Source organism: Vollenhovia emeryi, unplaced genomic scaffold (assembly GCF_000949405.1).
Source record: "Vollenhovia emeryi isolate VEMERY1.0 unplaced genomic scaffold, V.emery_V1.0 DF939133.1, whole genome shotgun sequence".
Taxonomy (NCBI): Eukaryota; Metazoa; Arthropoda; class Insecta; order Hymenoptera; family Formicidae; genus Vollenhovia; species Vollenhovia emeryi.
Window position 1 is genome coordinate 2,660,624 of NW_011967233.1, and position 20,227 is coordinate 2,680,850.

The 20,227-nt window shown below is 39.2% G+C and overlaps 1 protein-coding gene across 1 annotated transcript in view; it reads right to left on the minus strand.

Moving 5' to 3' along the window:
• The window catches only part of LOC105567951, a 38,957-nt gene that overhangs the window by 13,855 nt on the left and 4,875 nt on the right, over positions 1 to 20,227 (minus strand). The window contains exons 2-3 of the mRNA XM_012023244.1: positions 18,486 to 18,786; positions 14,668 to 14,762 (exon numbers count right to left, since the gene is read on the minus strand). Coding sequence (XP_011878634.1) covers positions 14,668 to 14,762; positions 18,486 to 18,786 — 396 coding nt within the window. The remainder of the gene's footprint in view (positions 1 to 14,667; positions 14,763 to 18,485; positions 18,787 to 20,227) is intronic.

Genomic DNA, 20,227 nt, shown 5'->3' on the forward strand with positions numbered 1-20,227 from the left:
GGCCCACCCTGTATATAAAAACTCGACATATTAACATGTATGGCATAAATTATGAGTAAAAAATGTGTTGGATTTCCATTCCTTGAAATCTGATGCGAATTATAGATCGTCCAAAGTGAGCTTTACAAATCAAAATTCATGTCACACAATATGACAAACTGCAGGTGACCACCGTTGTGACAAAAAGAACACAACACCATAAAAATTACCATTATCTCGTTATTAAAACCACCAAATCGACACACTGTTTCATTCTTGACGCGATTGTCAGCCAAGATGTCGGTTATGCTACCGTGAAAAATTCACCGGCTCGTTACGTATTTAGATTTGGGCGGAAGAAAGAGAGAGATAAAGAATCCCGTGCGCATTGACGACGACGTTATCATCCGCGAGAGCCGCGACGCGTCGATTCTTATCGCGGATGCATCTCGCTTCGAAGCGTGTCGCCGGCGAGTCGCGGCGCGAAGCGACACGACGCACGCGAACGTCAAGTGTCTCACGGCGACGAAGACGAACATGAGGAGATCTCGCGTACACGACACGTGAGTGCGGAAGCTCCTGTCGATCCTCTTAACGTCATTATCCGTCTCAGCGCGCCCGCGGAACTCTCGCACGTGCGCCCGTAAATCGGCTTAACGGCGATCGCGGCCTCACACAGTCACGTTCGCCAGGTGAAAACACTTTCTCGCGTTGCTTCCCCGAGACCTGTCCGTTTTTCTCTTCCCTTTTCCCCCGCGCTTCTTCCACGCGATCTTCCTCTTTCTCTCCCGTCGCACTCGATGCGACAACGCGATCCACGATATACGCCACACGGGTCTTCGTGGATTCAATTATGTGAACGATCTGAGTAGGAGATAAATTTTCTCAAAGAGCGAGAGTCCATAGGCAATTGGCCCCATTTTTTTCGCACTTGATATTGGTCGCAAAGTAGGTGCCAAACGGAAGGTCGAATCTCGTCAAGCTGATTACAGATATGTCAGTCTCGGAGTGTACCTACTTAACGTTCCAGAGATATCGGGCTCCAAAGGTTCCATTCCATTCCAAACAAATGGTTGGTGTCTGTCCAGACGGCTTCATCGCTTACGTCCTGGGAATTTTTGGAACCCGATATCTCTGGAACGTTAAATACGTACACACTGTGAGACTGACATATCCGCGATCATGTTGACGAGACCTTTCATTTGGTACCTACTTCGTGACCAAAATCGAATGCGAAAAAAACTGGGGCTTGTTCTCACCCTTTTCTTCAGCAGACAATAGACAAAGAACTCGGAACAGATGACAGAGTGTTGTGCTACTTTGCGGAATAGTCATGCGGAAATCAAATAAATTTTAAGTTTCCACTGTTTTGTATTTTCTGTCGATGTAAAAGTAAAATTTTCTATCTCTTTCTGTTTTCCGGCGTATACCTATCTCTCGTTTCGTTGTTCTGGGCGATAATTTAATTCAATCCCTTTTTTTTTATTCACAATCCCATTATTTTTCTCGTATCTTAATCGTAGGTTGTAGATTTCTGTCTTCCTTTAAGAACGATAGTCCCTAAAAGAATTGTACGGTTGCCCGACTTTTTAAACAGTTTACGACCGACTGCGTAGGTGCAACCTCTTTTTCTCGAAAAAAGTTCCGTCGTCCATTTTCCTTGACCTGAAGATGCGACCGCTTATCGGAACGACGGCCATTACGACGGCGTAAATTACGTTAGAAAGAAATTTGCAGACAAACGAAAAATACTGTGTTGCGATTGCTGGCCTCGTTCGCGAGAAACGAGCAGAACGCTCGCGCGGGTTCAAGGAGCAGTTATGACAATGAAATTCGCAAGAATTGTTACGCCATCGCGCCGAATTAGGCGTTCACCAATTGCCGAAGTTCTCGTTTCGCTTCTCGGTAATGCCGCGAGAAGGATGTAAAAATCGCAAAGGAATATTACGCGAAATGTAGAACGCCGTGCATTTTCTTCCTGCGTTGCAAACCGTTCGCGTCACGCAATGACGATTCGACATCAACGATGCACATTTCGCGATTGCTTCGTGGATGAATTTAAAGGCGCGGAAGATGAATTTAGAATTTGTTACTCGGCAAATTATTTAGAGCTAATTTAATTCGCCGCCCAGATACCAACTTGTTGTGTTTTAATGGACTTCGTTAGCATAATTCACTTAAAATGCGGAGAAATTTTCTACGGAAGAGAGAGAGACATCTAACTATTTTGCAATCTTGACAGCAAAAGAAGCACATTAAACTCGTTATTTAAAAATATATAAAATTTTAGGCGTTGCGTTTTATTCGTTAATTAAAAATGAGTTAATAATAACAAAATAACGTTGCGATAATATAATGAGCATTTTACAATTTACAATACAATTATTATACATGATTAATACGCAAGAGCACTCGTGATAATTATTGTATATATCGTCTCTTTCCTGCCAAAACCATGAATGCGCAAATTTTCACAAACTAGTAAAATAGTTAATTGGTTGAAACTAAAGTCAGTTTCCACCTCAGACTTTAATTCAACCATTCAATTATTGAACTATTATTCATGACTTTGGTATAAGAGAGACGATATGTAGTTTATTTTCGTTCAGCTCGCGAGTCTCTTTAAACTTGCTGTTATCTCCTCATTGAGGACACTGGATCTCTCAGGGGAAAATCGATGCGGTGCAGGCTCCTTCGAGAATATCTGAGGGTCGCATAACATGGTAGCAAAGTTCGATATCCGATAGTTAATGAAAATTAATGTCCCACATTGAATTATCGCTAATCGATGACGTCCAATCTCGCCGACATCCAGAACAACCGTCCCGTTGCTTAAGTTTACTTTAACAGGACGATCAACCCCGCGCGCCCATTACTTCTCATTGACATTAATCGAGCGTGAAATGTATTTTTATGTTTAAACTTTCGCGCGCGCGCGTAATAGTTTTCCCGGCGACGGGTACTTTTCCTCGCGTCAGATTCGTGAAATATGACGCGTTATTTTCACTGAGCGCGTGCGGTGTTGTACAAAATGTAAGAACAGTGTATCCCGGCTCAGTCGTTACACGTGATTTCCGCCCGTCGACAATGTTTCTCAATGCATAGCTCGCCAAACTCATCGGAACAGTTCGCGTGCGGATTTCATCCCTCATCGACAAGACGCGCGACTGTCGGCGGAAACTTTGTCGAAGGGGGTCGGCGCGCGCGTTAATTACTGTTAATTAATGATATCCGGGCGCGCCGGGCCCCGGCGCGGCGGACGAGGGGCGCCGAGAGCCATTTATTACGAGCCTTAAACTTTTCGAGTACCCTCCGTCTCCCCCTTGCCGCCTGAGCACTGAAAATGAGACGAGGGGCAGCTAGTTTCCGCGTAAACGAAAGTCGACGCTGCGCCGTGTAACGCGGCCGATTCTCTCGTGCCTGACGAATATTACGCCATCGGAATAAGAATCGATCCTGCAGCCCCAATGCCGGGAAAACGTAATGTCGATCGCGAGAAAAGGAATCGTGTTGAACGATCTGCAATCCTTACTTTTTACTCTTTGATCCCTGCATTATTAAGAGGAAATACTGGGCGTGTTCTTCGCGCCTATTACGTGCAATAAAAGTTTGTCGTCTTATCTTATTATATAAAAAAACAGACTGCTCAAAATAATGCTTCTGAAGAATTTTCTTGATTTTCTTATGACAGACTACTTACAAATGTTCAGATTGAGAATTTGTTTAACAACTTAACATTGTATTTGCCAAAAATGTGTAAAAAAAAAGACCTAAGCCCGACATAAGGACCAGACAGCCATTTTGACGAGCAAAGAAAAGATATTTTGGGGAGCAACAATCTGGTTTTAAAAATACGATTTACGCATCGCTTCGTCAGTGAGCAAACGAAGAGAAAGGCAAGGGAGGACAAAGAGACAAAGGGCTTCCGGCTTCGAGCGGTGAGAATGATAAAGGTGCGAGTTATAAGCTTCAACGAGCAGCATGCTCGCGATAAAGACACTTCCGATCACCCTCGATAGCCCTACGTGCAAAAGGTTGTAAAGGGATCTCCCAGGGTTAACTGACCTGGGTCAACGTTTCCTGTATGCTCTACTTGCGTTCATATTAGTTGTACGAGGTCGCCGAATTTGGGTGCGACATAATTTCGATAGGAAACTTTTTAGGAAAATAGCCAAATTTTCAAGTTAGTTTTGTTAGTTGACAAGTGTAGTTGAACAGCGTGTGATTAATTCTTTAATCATTCATATCATGTAAATCACTGCATTTTAGTAATCTTTGTGAGAAACACGTTCGGATATTTTTGTGGCATACTTTATGGTTTATTTTTAGCGTTTAAATGAGAGAAAAGAATGATATCCAATATATAAACGAGCGAATAATAATATAAACAGGTTGCTACTTTGAAGATGTAACGAGCCAATTATTTGGAATAAATCAGAATAGTATATGGCGAGCCACGTAATGCCCCGTACAATGCGAATCCGTTCAATTATTTCTTTTATATAGATATAGCTCGCGGACACAGAAAATGACTCTGTTCATGCATTTACAATGCAAATGCGAGAAATTTCGTATGTTATCAATAACATAGCAGTAATCGAGGAATAAACGCAAATGTCACGCGGCTTTGCGTTACGATCGTTTGTAATGAAATACTTTTAACATACAATATTCGCGGAGCATAATTATATTCATCCGTTATATTCCACTGTTACATCCAGCTGATATCGCTGCAAGCAGCCAAAACCCGTGCACCTGCGATATTAATCTTTCATAATTTTGTGTTATATCATTTCTTGTTGTTTAAATTACATACCGCGATAACAGAATCTGATGACGTCGATTTATAAAATTGATCGACTTTTTACACGGGGACAGGTAATTAATTGATACGATTGGTCCTAATCATTTGACAAAGCAATGCCGGTACATAATGCCGGAATTATCCTCGCAGGACTAAAACAATCCATCGAGTGCACCATCGATCAACAATTATCGTCATTAGGCATTGACGTTTAATGCGACTAAAGTCGCATTCCATGTGATAGCATGCTGGTCGGCTCTTTCCGTCCGCAATGAAACGGTAAGCCATCAAAAGCTCCGCATTACTTATGGCTGATTGATCGATAGAGTTCACCCTCTCTGTGTGCCCCCCCCCCCCTCGTCTTTCTTCAGCCCTCTCTCACTCGGCGGAGCTTTAATTCGACCCCGAGCGCGTTTTCGATTACCGCCCTGGTCATTACGCGATCGCGACTGAATCGCAAATTCAATTCGATCGGCATTCGGCCGTCTCTATTTGCCGAAGGCCATCATTTAGCGCATGCACCGCTCCACCCGAGGAACGAACGGACACCTACACGCGCACGCCACATATGCATAAAAGACTACTATAGGAAACTTTTACAAAGTTTAGCGATCTCCGTGATCAGATGAAAATTTTCTAGCCTTTTTTCCGTAGATACGTTCTCTGGGAAAAAATTTGCCTACGCTGTTAAATTAGTCTTTTGTGCTCGCGACAACTCAAGAGAACGTGTGCGTACGCGTGCGTGCTTCATAAAGGACTTCACCTGTCATACGCCAATTTCTTTCGAGCCAATTTTCATAAAATTCTTCGTTAATTTTTAATTACAAATATGATACATTTTGTATAAAATTTCTTTGATAGGAGATAAAAAGAAATCTGAAATGGGAGATTTTATAAAATGCATTTGAGGCATTTTTCCTCGTAGTGAGAAAACTAATACAGTGTGAAATATTAACACATGCTCACGTTAATTAAAAGTTACCGGTAGAAAATTTTCAAATAGTCCCGTCTCGTATTCATAATTGGAAGTAAAATATACTCAAGTTTTGTGATGTAAAATGTCACTTGTAGTCTAAAAGGACGTAACGTTCTATTCAACTCGTATTTTACATCAGTCGTGTGCAACAAACATTATTATTTTTTAAACAGTGCACGTTTCCAACGCGAACTTGTCGTTGGACAAGTATTAGCGTAGGAACATAGAGAATACATATAACGTTCATATCTGTCCATGCGTGGTGCGATATTCACGGGAGAAAGATACATGTCTTGTTAATTAATTTTTTCGGGATATTTCGCTTCGTTACCGCGAGAGAGATTGATATACTGCATCTAAAATAAAATTAGAAACCTGAAATTTCGCAACGTATTAATATGATGCTAGACATTACAAATGGATGATGAATAGAAGTTTGCATTACTGTTATGAATTTTCAATTAGGTACAATTTCCATAATTTCAATTACGGATTAACCGGATCGATTGAAAATTACTGTTGTTTCGAACGATCTCTCTAAAAATACGTAAAACCGGTCCTCGTCTTTAGCATTTGCCTTGCACAAATTTGCCTACAAATAACGTTTTCTCTATCACTGATCAAATTACGATCGATCTTGTATTTTATAACGTTTGTCCTAGATAAACGTTTATTCTGGGAAAAGAAAAATGCCTGTTGTATACGTGTGTCAAATTTAAAAATAGACGACGGAAGAAGATAAATGGGAAAAAAACGTGGAAATAAATTTTTATTGAACGAAAATTTGTTTAACAGAATAGATGGGACAAAGTACAAGTTTCTCATGTGTCGCGAGACTTTCTCGTGCTGGGAGAAACGCCTGGGATCTCGAAACCGATGACAGGCCGCGTGACAATTTCCGGACGACATTAGTACGTTATAATGTATCGACGTTTAGGCACGCGTCAGAGGTAGTATTGTTGTTGGCTCACGAATTTAATTATACCTGCGCTCGGTCGGCGTTTATTGACGCGGGCACGATTCGCTAATAGATATAATTAATTGTGCAACAAAACATGTGCATCGAACTCCTACCCCTTTCGCGGGATACACTTCGGTACATTCGCTTCGTTACCCGCATATCCGTTATTGCATTTGTCTGCGCAAGCATTCGCATACGTGATAATGGAAGTGCGAATGCGCGAGACACGCGCTCGTAGATAAAACTCTGATCGCCGCTTGGAAAAGCCTTCCCCTCGCGAAAAGTAGTTAATTAGTTCCTCGAGCGAGCGCGAATGAGTTGGAAGTTACTGATAAATGCATACACTCGTTTCGCATCTGGCGAGGTCGGTCTTGTGCGACCTTATAGTTTTATTCAGCATGTCGTTCCTTTTAATTGACCTTGTAGAAGATGTGAGTACGATTAAACTAAAAATCTATTTTACGATTAAACAGAAAGAAAGATAAATGCAATGTATCTAATAGTATATTTTCTCTTTTTTGGTGATAAGTCATAAAACAATTCTTAATAGATTATTTTTTAAATATCAATATGAGAGAGAGAGAGAGAGAATTATAATTTATTAATATTCAGTTAATAGCAGATTTTGATTTCTTTATCAAAGTCACAAAAAATTATCTTGGCAGTTAAGAACAACTTTTATATATTTTTATATGTATTGTTATATATTTTTGTATATGTATATTTCATAGATTTCTTGATCATTCTCGCGAATCATTGGTTATCGTAATGATAAACAAAATTTAATCGAACCTTCTTTACTTCCCTTCCCGTCCTGTCTTCTACCGCATCCTTTTACAATCCCTTCGACTCTTACGAGGAAATGGCCACTAATTCTATTAGTTGCCATTTTCGTTATTTTCTGCTCTGAGCTTTTACATAGCTTTAACTTTATGGCTTTTATGGTTTTAATTTTAATTCTGCCTCTTCATCATCTTCAATTCTCTTTATCCCCCCCCCCCCTGTAAATAGCGAAAGGCTGTCGATTCATAATGACGTTAATAAAATTATATTCATCTGTTACGTAATATGCGCATCAATATTCTTTTCTGCTTTAATCTGAGCTTATTGTTTGCCATGTCTTTTATTTAACACATACCGCTGATTTTTTAACGAGTAATTTTACAAATTTAAAATGAAATATATAATTAATATTAAATTTATAATTTAGTAAGTATTTAATTATAACATTGAACTTTATCCTATTTTACATTCTCTCCAATACTAAAATGTATATCACCGCGAAACAAGAATAATGTTAATTAACATTCCAAATACTATAGCAATTTTGTATTTTCCTTTTCTCTAACTCCTTTTAACTACTTTAATTTTCCTTTTAACATTTATTATCTTTTTTATTTCGTTAATCTATATATAATATTTTCTCTCTTTTAGCATTAATTCTTTAAACTACTCATCCTAATCTTTTTTACAACAAAACAGTGATAGGATGAAATTTGTGATCGATTTAGCGCATAATAAACCATGCGATCGAATTTTATTTATCGATAATTTTTGCGATCAAGCGCGTCTCCTTGAATTCTGGTATAGACAGCAGCACAAGTGTGCGTGTTGTCGGGAACTACGAAATTCAGTCTTGCGTATCAATGGAAGATCCTGCAACCTTCCTTTAGAGTAGACCAATATTCAATGTGTCATTTCACGGCACATCAAGCTCGTCATTCTCGCAGGGCACATCGGTTGGTCCGTTATATGTGAAATCGTAAGAATTCAATATTATTATAATTCTTTTCAAATTCGAAGATTTTACATAGCAAAAATGTCGAAAATAAAAATCTTTGAGATCCAATTGTGCGATCAAATCTAAAGTTTTTAGTTATAAATTATGAAGATATGTAGCTTTTGTATCAACTGGCTGGTGTACCATATTTCGCAAACGGATACTAACCAGCGGTATTTCAATCTTCTGCGGAATATGATGCTATATCTGCATTGTCTCATTGTCAAACCAGAGCCGGTGCGAGTATATGAGAATATAGAGATACCTAGATACCACAGGCATAGTATTGTATTTAAAGGAGAATTAAGTTACAGCATCTATAATCAGATACAATAAATCTGAAGATCTAAAACGCGCGCGAGAAAATCGTACGATTCAGAGACTTTAGAACATCAAAACTTAACAACTTTCGTAATATTGATATTTAAAAAAGTTCTGGGCAGTTCTACACGCGGGGAAAAGAGTCAACTTTCGAAGCTTTTTATTCCTAGATCCGAAAATGAAACAAATTCTAAATTTTACAAATGACATAATATTGAATTGAATGATATAAAATCGACTACATTAAACAACGTAGAGGTAACTATTTATTCCGCGTTTGATGGTTTTGCAGGCTGCACACAGAGACTGCGGATGACTCGAACGTTTCTCTCTTGAAAAATTTGTGCACACAGATATAGATATCGGGACAGCTGTTTATTTATACGCGTTGCGTGCAACACCTTCTGCGCCTCGTCAGACCACGGGCTTGGGTGTCTGTTTCGCGTGTACATACGTATGCCCGATCGCGCGGACGTACCTGTGTGCAAAACGCCATCGCGTTTTATCGTTCGGATTCACGAGATCATACCACCGTGATACCGCGCCATCGCCGCTAATATCCGACGATACAGGCTGCTGCAAAGCCGAATCGTACGTATCCTTTTGCCGACATGGGCGAGGTAACGCCGTGATATTCTTTCTCGTCGGCTGCATTTTTGCTCGTTCCAAAACGACCCGACAGAGAGAAGTTGCCAAAATTTCACGTAAAAAATGAAAAATTAAATTCAACATATTTGCATTTGTTTTTGGTGAAAGATAACTGTTGCGCATGAATTGAGTTTCGTTTCATTATACACTAAAATAAGACTGATGTTGTCGTATGAAGGTACCGATAGTTTTCAAGTTAGAAGCAGATAACTAACGTGAAAATTGTGACAGTCTTTAAATTATCTTTATATTCGACACATTTTTTTTCTTACGACTGCTCGTAGATCTCGCCTTTAATTTCAGCGTAAAAGCATTAACATCCGCGCGCAGATCGCTACAACATTATTTCTCATCCGTCAGTTACACTCGCGATGCGTTTCACTTGGGCTGTATTGTTTGATGATTACGGATGAAGCTTTATATCCGATCAATCACGCTTGACGGGTACATTGGGCAGCTGACTCGAGTGGGTTAATGCGTCCATCGATTATAGATGCGCGTTTCAATGATGAATCCGCGTCGGGATCGATTACCGAGCAGCGCCGCGCTGCTGTTAACACACATTTAATCCGCGACGCGATATTTCATGATGACTTCCGGCTCTTTTTCAAGTCGGGACCTCGCCGCGTCCCCGATTTTTCACAAGCGCTGCCGATATATCGATCGCAATTACGAGGCGCCGCGCATTTTACACACGACGCGTGTCGAACAGTCCATTATCGCAACGATTAATTCCGATGAAATATCGGGGCCAGCAGTTTTGATCGTCGCGATATAGCGTTGCAGCAAGAAACAATACGGGGGCTTGCGCGAGGAATGTTTTTACGTCAACATTCCTATCGAATAAATGTCTGCAAAATTTATAGGTATGCAAAAGTTTCCCCAAGTTCCGCATTTAAACTACACCACGCGCAATTCTTACTCGGGGCACACGCTGCGTGGTGAACAGTCTATTTTTATGACGATGATACACGTTGAAAAGATTTAAAGACATCTCCTTAATTTTTGTTTTTTATTCCCCGATCGTTGCCTAACGAGAGGCATTTCGCTCAATAGGAAACGCGAGCGGCAAAGTTTTTGCAACGTGTCTATCTCCCGTCGCCCGCCCCGCTGAATTTAATTTACCCCTAAACAGTCGGCGGCAAGTAGAAATGCCTCGGACGAACTTTCTTGCTCGACCCACTTAACGATTTTACGTCCGGCCGCTGATGGGCCGATGGGATCGGCCTCAAAACGAAACGTGGCGGGACTGATTTCGCTTTTTCGCACTGAACCAATATCAACTTGAGTGTAATCAACGCCGACATTATTGGCCGCCCTTCTTTTAACAGGCAATCGCTATAAATTTTTCCCTATCGCGTGACTCATTATTGCCTGCAACGTATGCAGAATCTACTACTGTTTTACACTATTATATTATTTAATTTTTTATTGTTAGAGAGAGGGAGAGAGAGATAACACTTTTAAATATTTTTTCGATCGTATTCGTTACCGCGCGTTTATCATTTACACTTTATCCCGCTAACCGATCGTTGATACGCACAATAAAATGCCTCGCTTAATTGTCGGAGGAAAGAGAGATATTAATTGAACGCGAACGAGAGAACCCGTTGAAATTTATTTGTGAAATTATACGCGCGTAATAATGGCGATAATGAAACGATTTATTTTTTATATGATTTCAAACAGTATCGCCACGCCGCAATGTTCTATTATTTATTTTCACAAGTATTTGATAATTTGCATATCTCGAATCAGAAAATTATTATGAGCATTATTACTACAAACACAAGATGCTTATATTGCATTTAATGTTGGCGAGAAACTTGCTGCTTTGTGAGATATAATAGTGACGTGTGAAAGAACAATTTTGTACATTTTTATGCATATATGATAAAGAAAGATTACATGCAATTATTATGCCTCGCGGGCTACTATAATCCCTTCATTCCGCGAGTTGCGTGAAAGAAAAAAAAGAAGACACGACATAAATGTGATTGAAAAAGATTCAAAAAGTTACAAGTTCTGAAGTTCAGTGGCTTAAATACTTAAAAATTTGCGATGTCAATACTTTTTAGGATATAAAAATTTTGAAATTTAAAACCTCTATAATTTTTTTAAATACGTTGTTTCAACATCCTGAAAGTACGAGAATAAAAAAATTCTAGAATTTAATGATTTAAACATCCAGAAGATTGAAAATTTAAGAGCTTCCGGGGATCCGAGGACCGCAGAATCCAAATGTACAGTGTGTTAGAAACGCGTTGGAAAGTTAAGGATTCAAGAAGCTAAGTTTGCTGTGTTTTTCGGTCGAAATGCGTGAAACATTGCAAGAAACGCAGAAAATTTGACAGTGCCTTCGACGTACGAGGTGCATTCTTACCGAGTTACAGCGAGATTGCGTCCGTCTGGGATTGCGAGTCACGGGGCACTGAGCTTGCAAGACACATCCAGGCCAACAGACCGCGCTTGCAAGCCTCGCGACTCGCAAACTCGATTCTACGACTATCGTCTCTCCCTTCCACCACCGCCCACCGTAACCCTTCACTAATAGTATTTTCCTTGCTAAATTTTCTTGAGTCACCGTGAAAAAAGATTTATCATAAGATTACGACTATTACTTGTTAGAGACTATAAATAATTGACTAGCGCGCTGTGTACGTATCTATTTTTGGGCATTTATCTTCACGTTTTTAAATCATATAGTACAGAGGAATTTAATTTAAAGACAGGTCTTTAAATGTTTAGACAATAATTAAAATAGTATGCTATGTCTCGGAATCCTCAAATTTTGAAATTTTCTAATGTTGAGTCAAAAATACTCAGCGCGATTTTATGCTCTTTCCTGATTCTGCAACGTTGAAATTCATTGAATTCAACGAGCATGCACCTGGAAAACTCGAAAGCTTCGTGCTACAACTTATCGCAAAGTTTGTCTTTTCGATGCGCTCACAACGAATGCGCGATCAATGATTGCGGAATTGAATTTATGCCAACGCAGTTACAGCTTTTCCCGAACTAATCCTCGATTTCATCCAGCGTCGCGTTTAACGACCGCCAAAAATACGCGAAGTCGGATCTATCCATTTATTCGCGTCACGAACTCTGCACAGTGCGTCTCGGTGGATTTTTTTTTGTCGATTGGCAATTATCGCGAGCGATTTGTTCGGACTATTTCGAAACACGGGACAACGATGCGAAAGCGATTAAAACGGAATAAATAGTAAATCCGCATGCCGGACGACGATAGATCGGCGAAACGACTTTTGCGATCCGCACGGCGTTTCGGTGCAGTATCAATTTGTCATTATTACACTTTTGGGAGGGCTCTTTCGCTAGTGCCGGCGCCCGTATCGTAATACGGAGCTGGCGATTCGCGATGGCGATTAGGCGCGGAACGACGCCGTAATCGTCGACACGAAAGGAACGAACTTGAAGCTATCGATGGTAATAGATAAAAGCGCGCCGATTGACGGGCCTTGACCGAAAGCCACCAATGTTTTCGCCTATGTGATAGTCAACGCGCGGAATGATCGAAAAGTTACATGCGCAACCTACAGTTATTACGGTGATTTTAGCTTTATTACTTTAATATTGCACATGTCATATCACGCAATATCAAATATTCCATTGTCGTAATTGTCACGGTTGTTGAATATGACAACATATTTTAATCCTGCCAGTGTTTTATGAGAGATAGCGCGAATAGATCTTTGTAGTACATTCTATAAAAGACACTATACTATACAAAATAAAATTATTTATATTTCGCGCGCGGTCCACCTCTAAACTATAACTTTTTTATTCCGACATTGTAGTGCCAGCGAGAAACACGAGACAATTACTAAATCACATTTGATTTGTTATGCAACGAGATGTCCGTAACAACAGTTAATAATGGTTTTTTATGCACTTTTGTGAATAGCTGCCGCCACCTGTGCCGTACCACGTATATATATTTCAGTCTCGTGACTTTTCGATCATCCTGTATCCACATTTCGCGTACGTGTATTCGCGTGGTGTTCGCGAGCAAAGGGCACCACGTGAGGGTGTTGATTTTCCCACAGTTATCAAGGCGGACAGGTTATCGGCGTTCCGAAGGCTATCTGTTCGACTTGCAGCGTGATTAAATTGAAACACCATTCTGCAAAAACGTACTAATAGCGACAGTTTTGTGTCCGACATGAATGTTACACACCAATTTATATTATACCGCAGTTTTTATCAATTGTATCACGTATCGCTACATATATTGTACGATATATGTAAAATATTACATATTCTTTTCCAGTCATTAATATATGAACACATACGCATAGATATTTGGCCCAAAAGTACAGTCTGCTCGAATCGATTTTACACATTCTTTTTAATATGAGTCAGTACATGTTTGAAATCATGATTTGATGCGCGAGAAATTGGTTCTTTAAAAGGTTCTTTCTGCTTCATCGATTGTGTTAAACGTTTTATTTTTATATAAAAAAAGAGGCAGATATTATATGCCATTTGTAACTTTGCGTTGTTTACTGAATTGAAAAACACAAAGAAGTCCGTGAAGGAATTGATCGTTGGAAAAGGATTAATATATTCGCGAGAGGAAAACCTCGAACCGTAGCCGGCCGGTGGCGGGGAAAATAAAAGAATACAAGCAAATTTTATCGAGACTGCGGTAAGGTGCGGCGAAATTCCGGTGGCGAAAGGGAAGGCACGTGCAACGCGATTCGCAAGTATCTTCCCGAGTACTTAGTACAAAGTATCGGAGTACTTCTAGCATCTTAAGCGGCGATCGGAAAGTTTCCTGTCGATAGTATCGAAGAGGGCTTGCAATTTTCGTCGACGTTCTTATCGCGTTAGCCACAGTATCGAGGATTATTACAACTTTCGTGAAGAATAATGAAGAAATATGATATTATCTAACGTGACTAATTTATTCTTTAATGGTTATTAAAATTATCAGGGGTGTATCATCTTATTTTCTGAAACGTTTCCTAGAGTAACAAACGTGATGTATCTACGATAATCTGCGGACATTAAATTAAATCGCTATGCGGTTATATTCCATTTTTTTTGCGCGCGCGAATGGCGCAAGAAGTAAAAACGAGAGAATGTACTACTTTCAAAGTCATGGTTAAAAAACTTCGTGCGAGTGCTCGTTTTAGAACAGTTTAAAAAGTTTTTTGTCGGATGATGCGTTTTACCTAACTGTCACGCGATAGATCCTCTCGTGCTCGCTCTTCTGCTCGATTTTTGAAAATATTCCTTCGCAGAGCCGTGGAATTAGTCCTGGATCCTCCTGAAAAAATTAAAGGATTATATATACTGACGAAGTTATCGCACATTAAAAAATATGTCAAACGCTTGGTTTAAGTATCCGCTATTTAATTGTGACTTTTATCGTTATAGAAGAAAGGTTACCCGGGAATACGATAAAACCTGCACGGAGAGAATTTTTTCTTAAAATTTATCCTGAAAATTATATAATCGTGGGAGTGGCGATCGTGGCGCGGAGGATTGTGCGCTGGTCTGATAATCCGAAGACCCGGGTTCAAAACCAAACAAAAACATTGTTGGTTTTTCGTTCGATCGCTATATAGCGAAGTGGATATAGAGAGAGGTGTTATAAGAGGTTTGGGCACGTTCCTTCGAAAACGCCTTGTAACCCTAAGGGGAATCAATAAAATGTACTAGTACTTTATAATCGTGGGACAACATGGCATTTCGAAGAATTTTGTGCCGAAGTACCGAAGTGTGGTGCTCTTGTATTATTGCAGGGCGGCCACCTTCAAGTGGTGTTGTTTTTCCATGGCAAATGGTGATTACTATTGGTGATTACGATTGGTCTTTCTGCTAATTTAGATATTAAGGATGATCAGATCGTTTCCCATTGTATCTCATCAATCTTGTTGGTTCGACAGATGCTCAAACTAGTTAATGACAGTTCAGTTATTACATCAGGTAGTGAAGCAATACACCCATTTAAAATGATTGGATCTATTAAAATTCTAGTAAAATTACTAGTAAAATGTATGGTAAAATTTCAAAAAACTCTCATAAAGTTCTTCAAAATGCAATGTGGTCCCGCAATTACATGATTTTCGGGGTAAATTTTAAAAGAAAATTCTCTCCGTGTGAAATAAATAATTTCATTCGTGGCGAAATTTATTAAAAATATTAAAAATATGAATTCTAGATGATCTAGTTTGTTAGAATTACGCGCAATATGCGTTTCTATAAGTACGAAACGGCCGAAATGTTTCTATATAAAGTGGAGAGGGATGAGCAAAAATAGAGTTTGTTCTGCGGGAAGAATGAAGGGATTCTGTCAATAAAGTCTATTCAGATCGGAAACAGCGCGCGACACCTTAACGAGGGGAGGTTCTTGTCAATTTCGAAATTTGATGCATTATTAACCAGCGCTCGAAGCGTCCTTTTATAATTGAAACCCGACAAACGAGTGCGCTGTACAGCCGCAACACGTGCTGCGCTTTTAAAAGTCTGCTCACCCATCCTCGTTCTCCGCCGCCCACCTTTTCACCCCCGTACCATGCATCCCCTCGCACCCGGATGCATCTCCCGGCCGCCCGCGCGCGAATACGCCGGCGGAGGCCGCCATACAATTTAATTAAGCGCCATTCCGCAAAAACAGTTTCAATTTACTGTTTGAAATTTTCGGGACGAGAAACGGAACGTCGATTCGATCCGGCAACGAGCTCTCTTTCTCCCTTATCGGCCAATTAAAGCGATGCGATATAATAATTTCACGAATGGTATTGACCGCGGGGGGGGGGGGGCGGAGAAAATACGAAGTGGGAAAAGGAAAGCAACGGATAATCAGGTCGATGCTATTTGAACTCTAAATATGCATCGGCCAGTTTATGCAGAATGCAAAACACCTAGTTTCGCGAGACTGTTATACGAGAGCGCTCGAGCTGATGGAAACTAAATATTTCCTGGAAAATTCATCCCGTCGATTTCACTTCGTTTATCAATATGATAGGTAAAAGAGATTTCGAATGAGTACATTAATGTAATATTGTATGGGTGCAGATGAAATGAGCTTTGTGGCGGTTATACGAGATCAGAAACCAGAAATGTGAAGATGGAGAACGGTATTCCTGAATAAACAAATAGGAACTTTTAATTATTTAAAGCTTTTATAATTAATGATGGAACAATAACAGAAGTGGAAAACGTAGCAGCTATGGAGAAAAGTCAGAAAAATGTATAACAAAAAATGATTTAAAATAATAGATGATATCAAAGCAAATAAATAATTATGAGAATATTTTATTTAAATATTGAACTAGCGCGTATAAAATATGTATAATGGAAATGTCGGTTATATAAATTTCGAGAAAAAAAAGATTTGTTTTTATAACCGATATAATCGAAATATTCATAAAAATGCAAAATGTACTATAAACCATTATATGAAAAATTGAACATACAGAAAGCTTTTAATTTAGTCAAACAATAGAACAGCTAACTTTCGTTAAATATTGTTTTTGAAAATTGACATTTGTCAATTTACATGTTTCATATTGGCATTTTTATACGATATTCTACACACCCCGTGCTCAATTCGCGCATACTTAATAACATCAGAATTGTAGAAAATATAGCAATGAACTTGTTAATTAAGCAGATATTTGTCAATAATAAGCCAATAGTATTTTATTATCAATATTTCCAATGTATCAAACATGTCCTCATTAGAAACTCCACGTTGTTTTGCCGATTTGCAAATGAGAAAATTGCAAATCGCCGAAGGGAAGAGTATCCCAAGGGGATAGAAAAATTAATTATGTATTCGAACTTGGTGAAAGCGCGTTAAGAAGTTTAATTCATCGTTGGATTTGCAAGATGAAACTTTTAGTACGCGTACGTTTTGTAGGAATATTTTCGCGGGTATTGCGAAAACATCAGCGGATACAACGCTGATGACAACAGAATGCTGTCCGGAATAAAAGCAAATAGATTGCCACCCTCTCTGCCGCATTGTGCGCGAAAAATAAAAAAAATAACATTTCGCGATGTATTAATAAAACGCGAGATAAATCAAAGTAATTCTCGGCTCGCGCAGGTACGGTACGCGCTTTGCTTTTGAAAATAATACCGCCGGCGTATCGACAAAAACGGGGCACGGTTCGACGATGTATGGAGGAGGTCTATTATGCGCCGCAAAAATGAAAATAAAGTGCCAATCAGATTTATTACGAGATAAATCGAAACAATTTGCACATTGCACGTTGACCCGTAAACACATCATCACCGGTTTATTCAGACGGCAAAAGAGTTCTGCAAAATGTTGCTACGCGAAAATAACATTGATAAAATAGACATCAAATGCAAAATGCGTTTTAGCGGACGACGAGGATATGCTTGGAATCGCAAATGCAATTTTTTCAATATACATATGTATAGGGTATCCCACTTCCGTTGAAACTTTGATAAAAACTTCTTAAATATTTAGAAACCGATTTATTTTACATTGATATAATTTATATTTTTTAATGTAGATAACTGTTTTAGTATGAGAAGACAACCGAGAAGTTTTCTTCTGTCTACTGTTTAATAGTCGAATTTTCCATTCCGTTAATTTAATTAGACGTTAAAACAAAAGTTGATATTATTAATATTTGAGAGATATGCGATATAATATTTCATAATAGTTCAAATTATCGTTTAATGCACATATTTGTGTTTCGTAACGTGTCTCATTACAAAGTCAAAATAAGCTACGCTCAAAACGCTCAATTATTCATACGTCCTATTATGGAGAATCTGTCAAATAAATTTACTATATACATGAATGTCTGGGCGCGCGCAATATATATATATTTGAAGTTTAAAGTTAATAAAAATGTTTAAAATTATGTTAATACATTGTGTTTTGTATTAAGTCTACGCAAACAAAATTGCCGAAATTAAATATGCGGTTTATAAAATTCCAATGGTAATCAATTTGACTTCGAATATGCAGCTGAAAATTATAATAAATAGCATAGTTGTGCACCTTCGTGCCCATCATGGTGTAGGTTTTTCCCGATGCGCTCTGTCCATAAGCCACCAGGCAAGAATTATATCCAGAGAACATAGCGTCCATGATGGACTGGCCTAGTGTTTCGTAGATTGTCGCTTGAGTGGCATAATTCTTCGCTTCAGGATCCGACGAATCGAAACAGTAATCGAAATCATATCTCCTGGTTCTCTCGCGACTGTCCCCGACCTTGCTCGACGAGATCTTCAAATTTGTCAAGGAAATCTCATTCGATTCCGCGCGAACCACCACTGCGGATCCCGTCAAGTTTAATTCCCTGCACATCAAAAACATGTATATTAGTAATGCATGTAGAATTCGCAAATCCATATATAAGAGTTTGAAACTCTATATGAAAGAATCTAACAGTTCAGAAGTCGGAGAGTAAATGGAAAAGGGTTTAAGAATCTTTACTTATGTATCAAAAGAGTGAGAACAAGATTGCCCCCATTTTTTTCCCATTCAATTTTGGTGTCAAAGTAGGCACCAAACCATACCAAACGAAAGGTCTCGTCAAGATGATCGCAGATACGTCAGTCTCAGAGTGTGTACCTATTTAACGTTCCAGAGATATCGGGCTCCAAAAATTCTCAGGACGTAAGCGATGAAGCCGTCTGGACAGACACCAACCATTTGTTTGGAATGGAATGGAACCGAAAACCAAAATCGAATGCGAACAAAATGGGGCCATTTGCCTATGGACACTTGTTCTCACTCTTTAAGATTCATAAATTAAATCTTCCAAGAAAGCATGAAATTTCTATGTATTTCTATCTTGAAGATATTGAAGCAAAGCACATTATATCCAAAAATGTCATCGGAACTCATTTTGTCAAGATTTCGCAAAGTTGGCCGATCTAACGATCAAACGAAGGATAACGAGTGATATCGTCGCAAATATTTGCGAGGGAGGAGTCAATAAACGCATGCAAGCACTGCAAGCAGTTTCGCCAACGATTTTCGAAGCTGGCATCGTTTTTCCACCTCCCTCGTCTATATGTGTTACGCTCCCCCGTTGCAGTTCTTTTTTTTTTATTTCATCCTTTTTTGCCAAGCACATTTTTTCATGCTTCATGGATCGGAATCGATTCATCGAAAAGCGGTGGCGGCGGCAACAGTAGCGGTGATGCATGCGACCGTGCGTCGCGTTCACACGGGGGTATGCGCGCACACCCCCTCTTGTTATTCTATAGAGGGGCTTTGCCCGATTTTCTCAAAGCATTCCGCACAATCGGTCGCGTTTACGACTGTTTTATAAAAAAATTTTCTTTTTTAGGCTACAATATTTTAGTAATGTGTTAAAATAACAACATTTCGCTTGCAACAGGTATTTTTAGGTGCATTTAGCTGCGAAGCTAGTAAATTCATTTAACATGCAAAGACCTACGAGCAATTTAACAATAAATATGCCCGAGAATCCGAGTTTCTTTCTCGTAAAATAATGCAATGTCAATTCTGTTCTGCCTTGTTGTTAGTAAGAGAATGAAGATATATTGTTGTTATTAAAAAGCCACTCAAAGAGTCTTGCGCTTTTCAAAGAATGTAAAATTAATACAGAAGGATTCGAGAAACAATCGGTGAATTTGATAAGAGTAATAAAAATTAAAGACTGTAGAAACCCGCGAAGGTAGAGTAGGTTTATGGATTCAAAGGGTATCTTTTGACCTAAAGACATGCAACAAGTCTGGGTGGCATCGAGGTTTACATCGCGAATTATG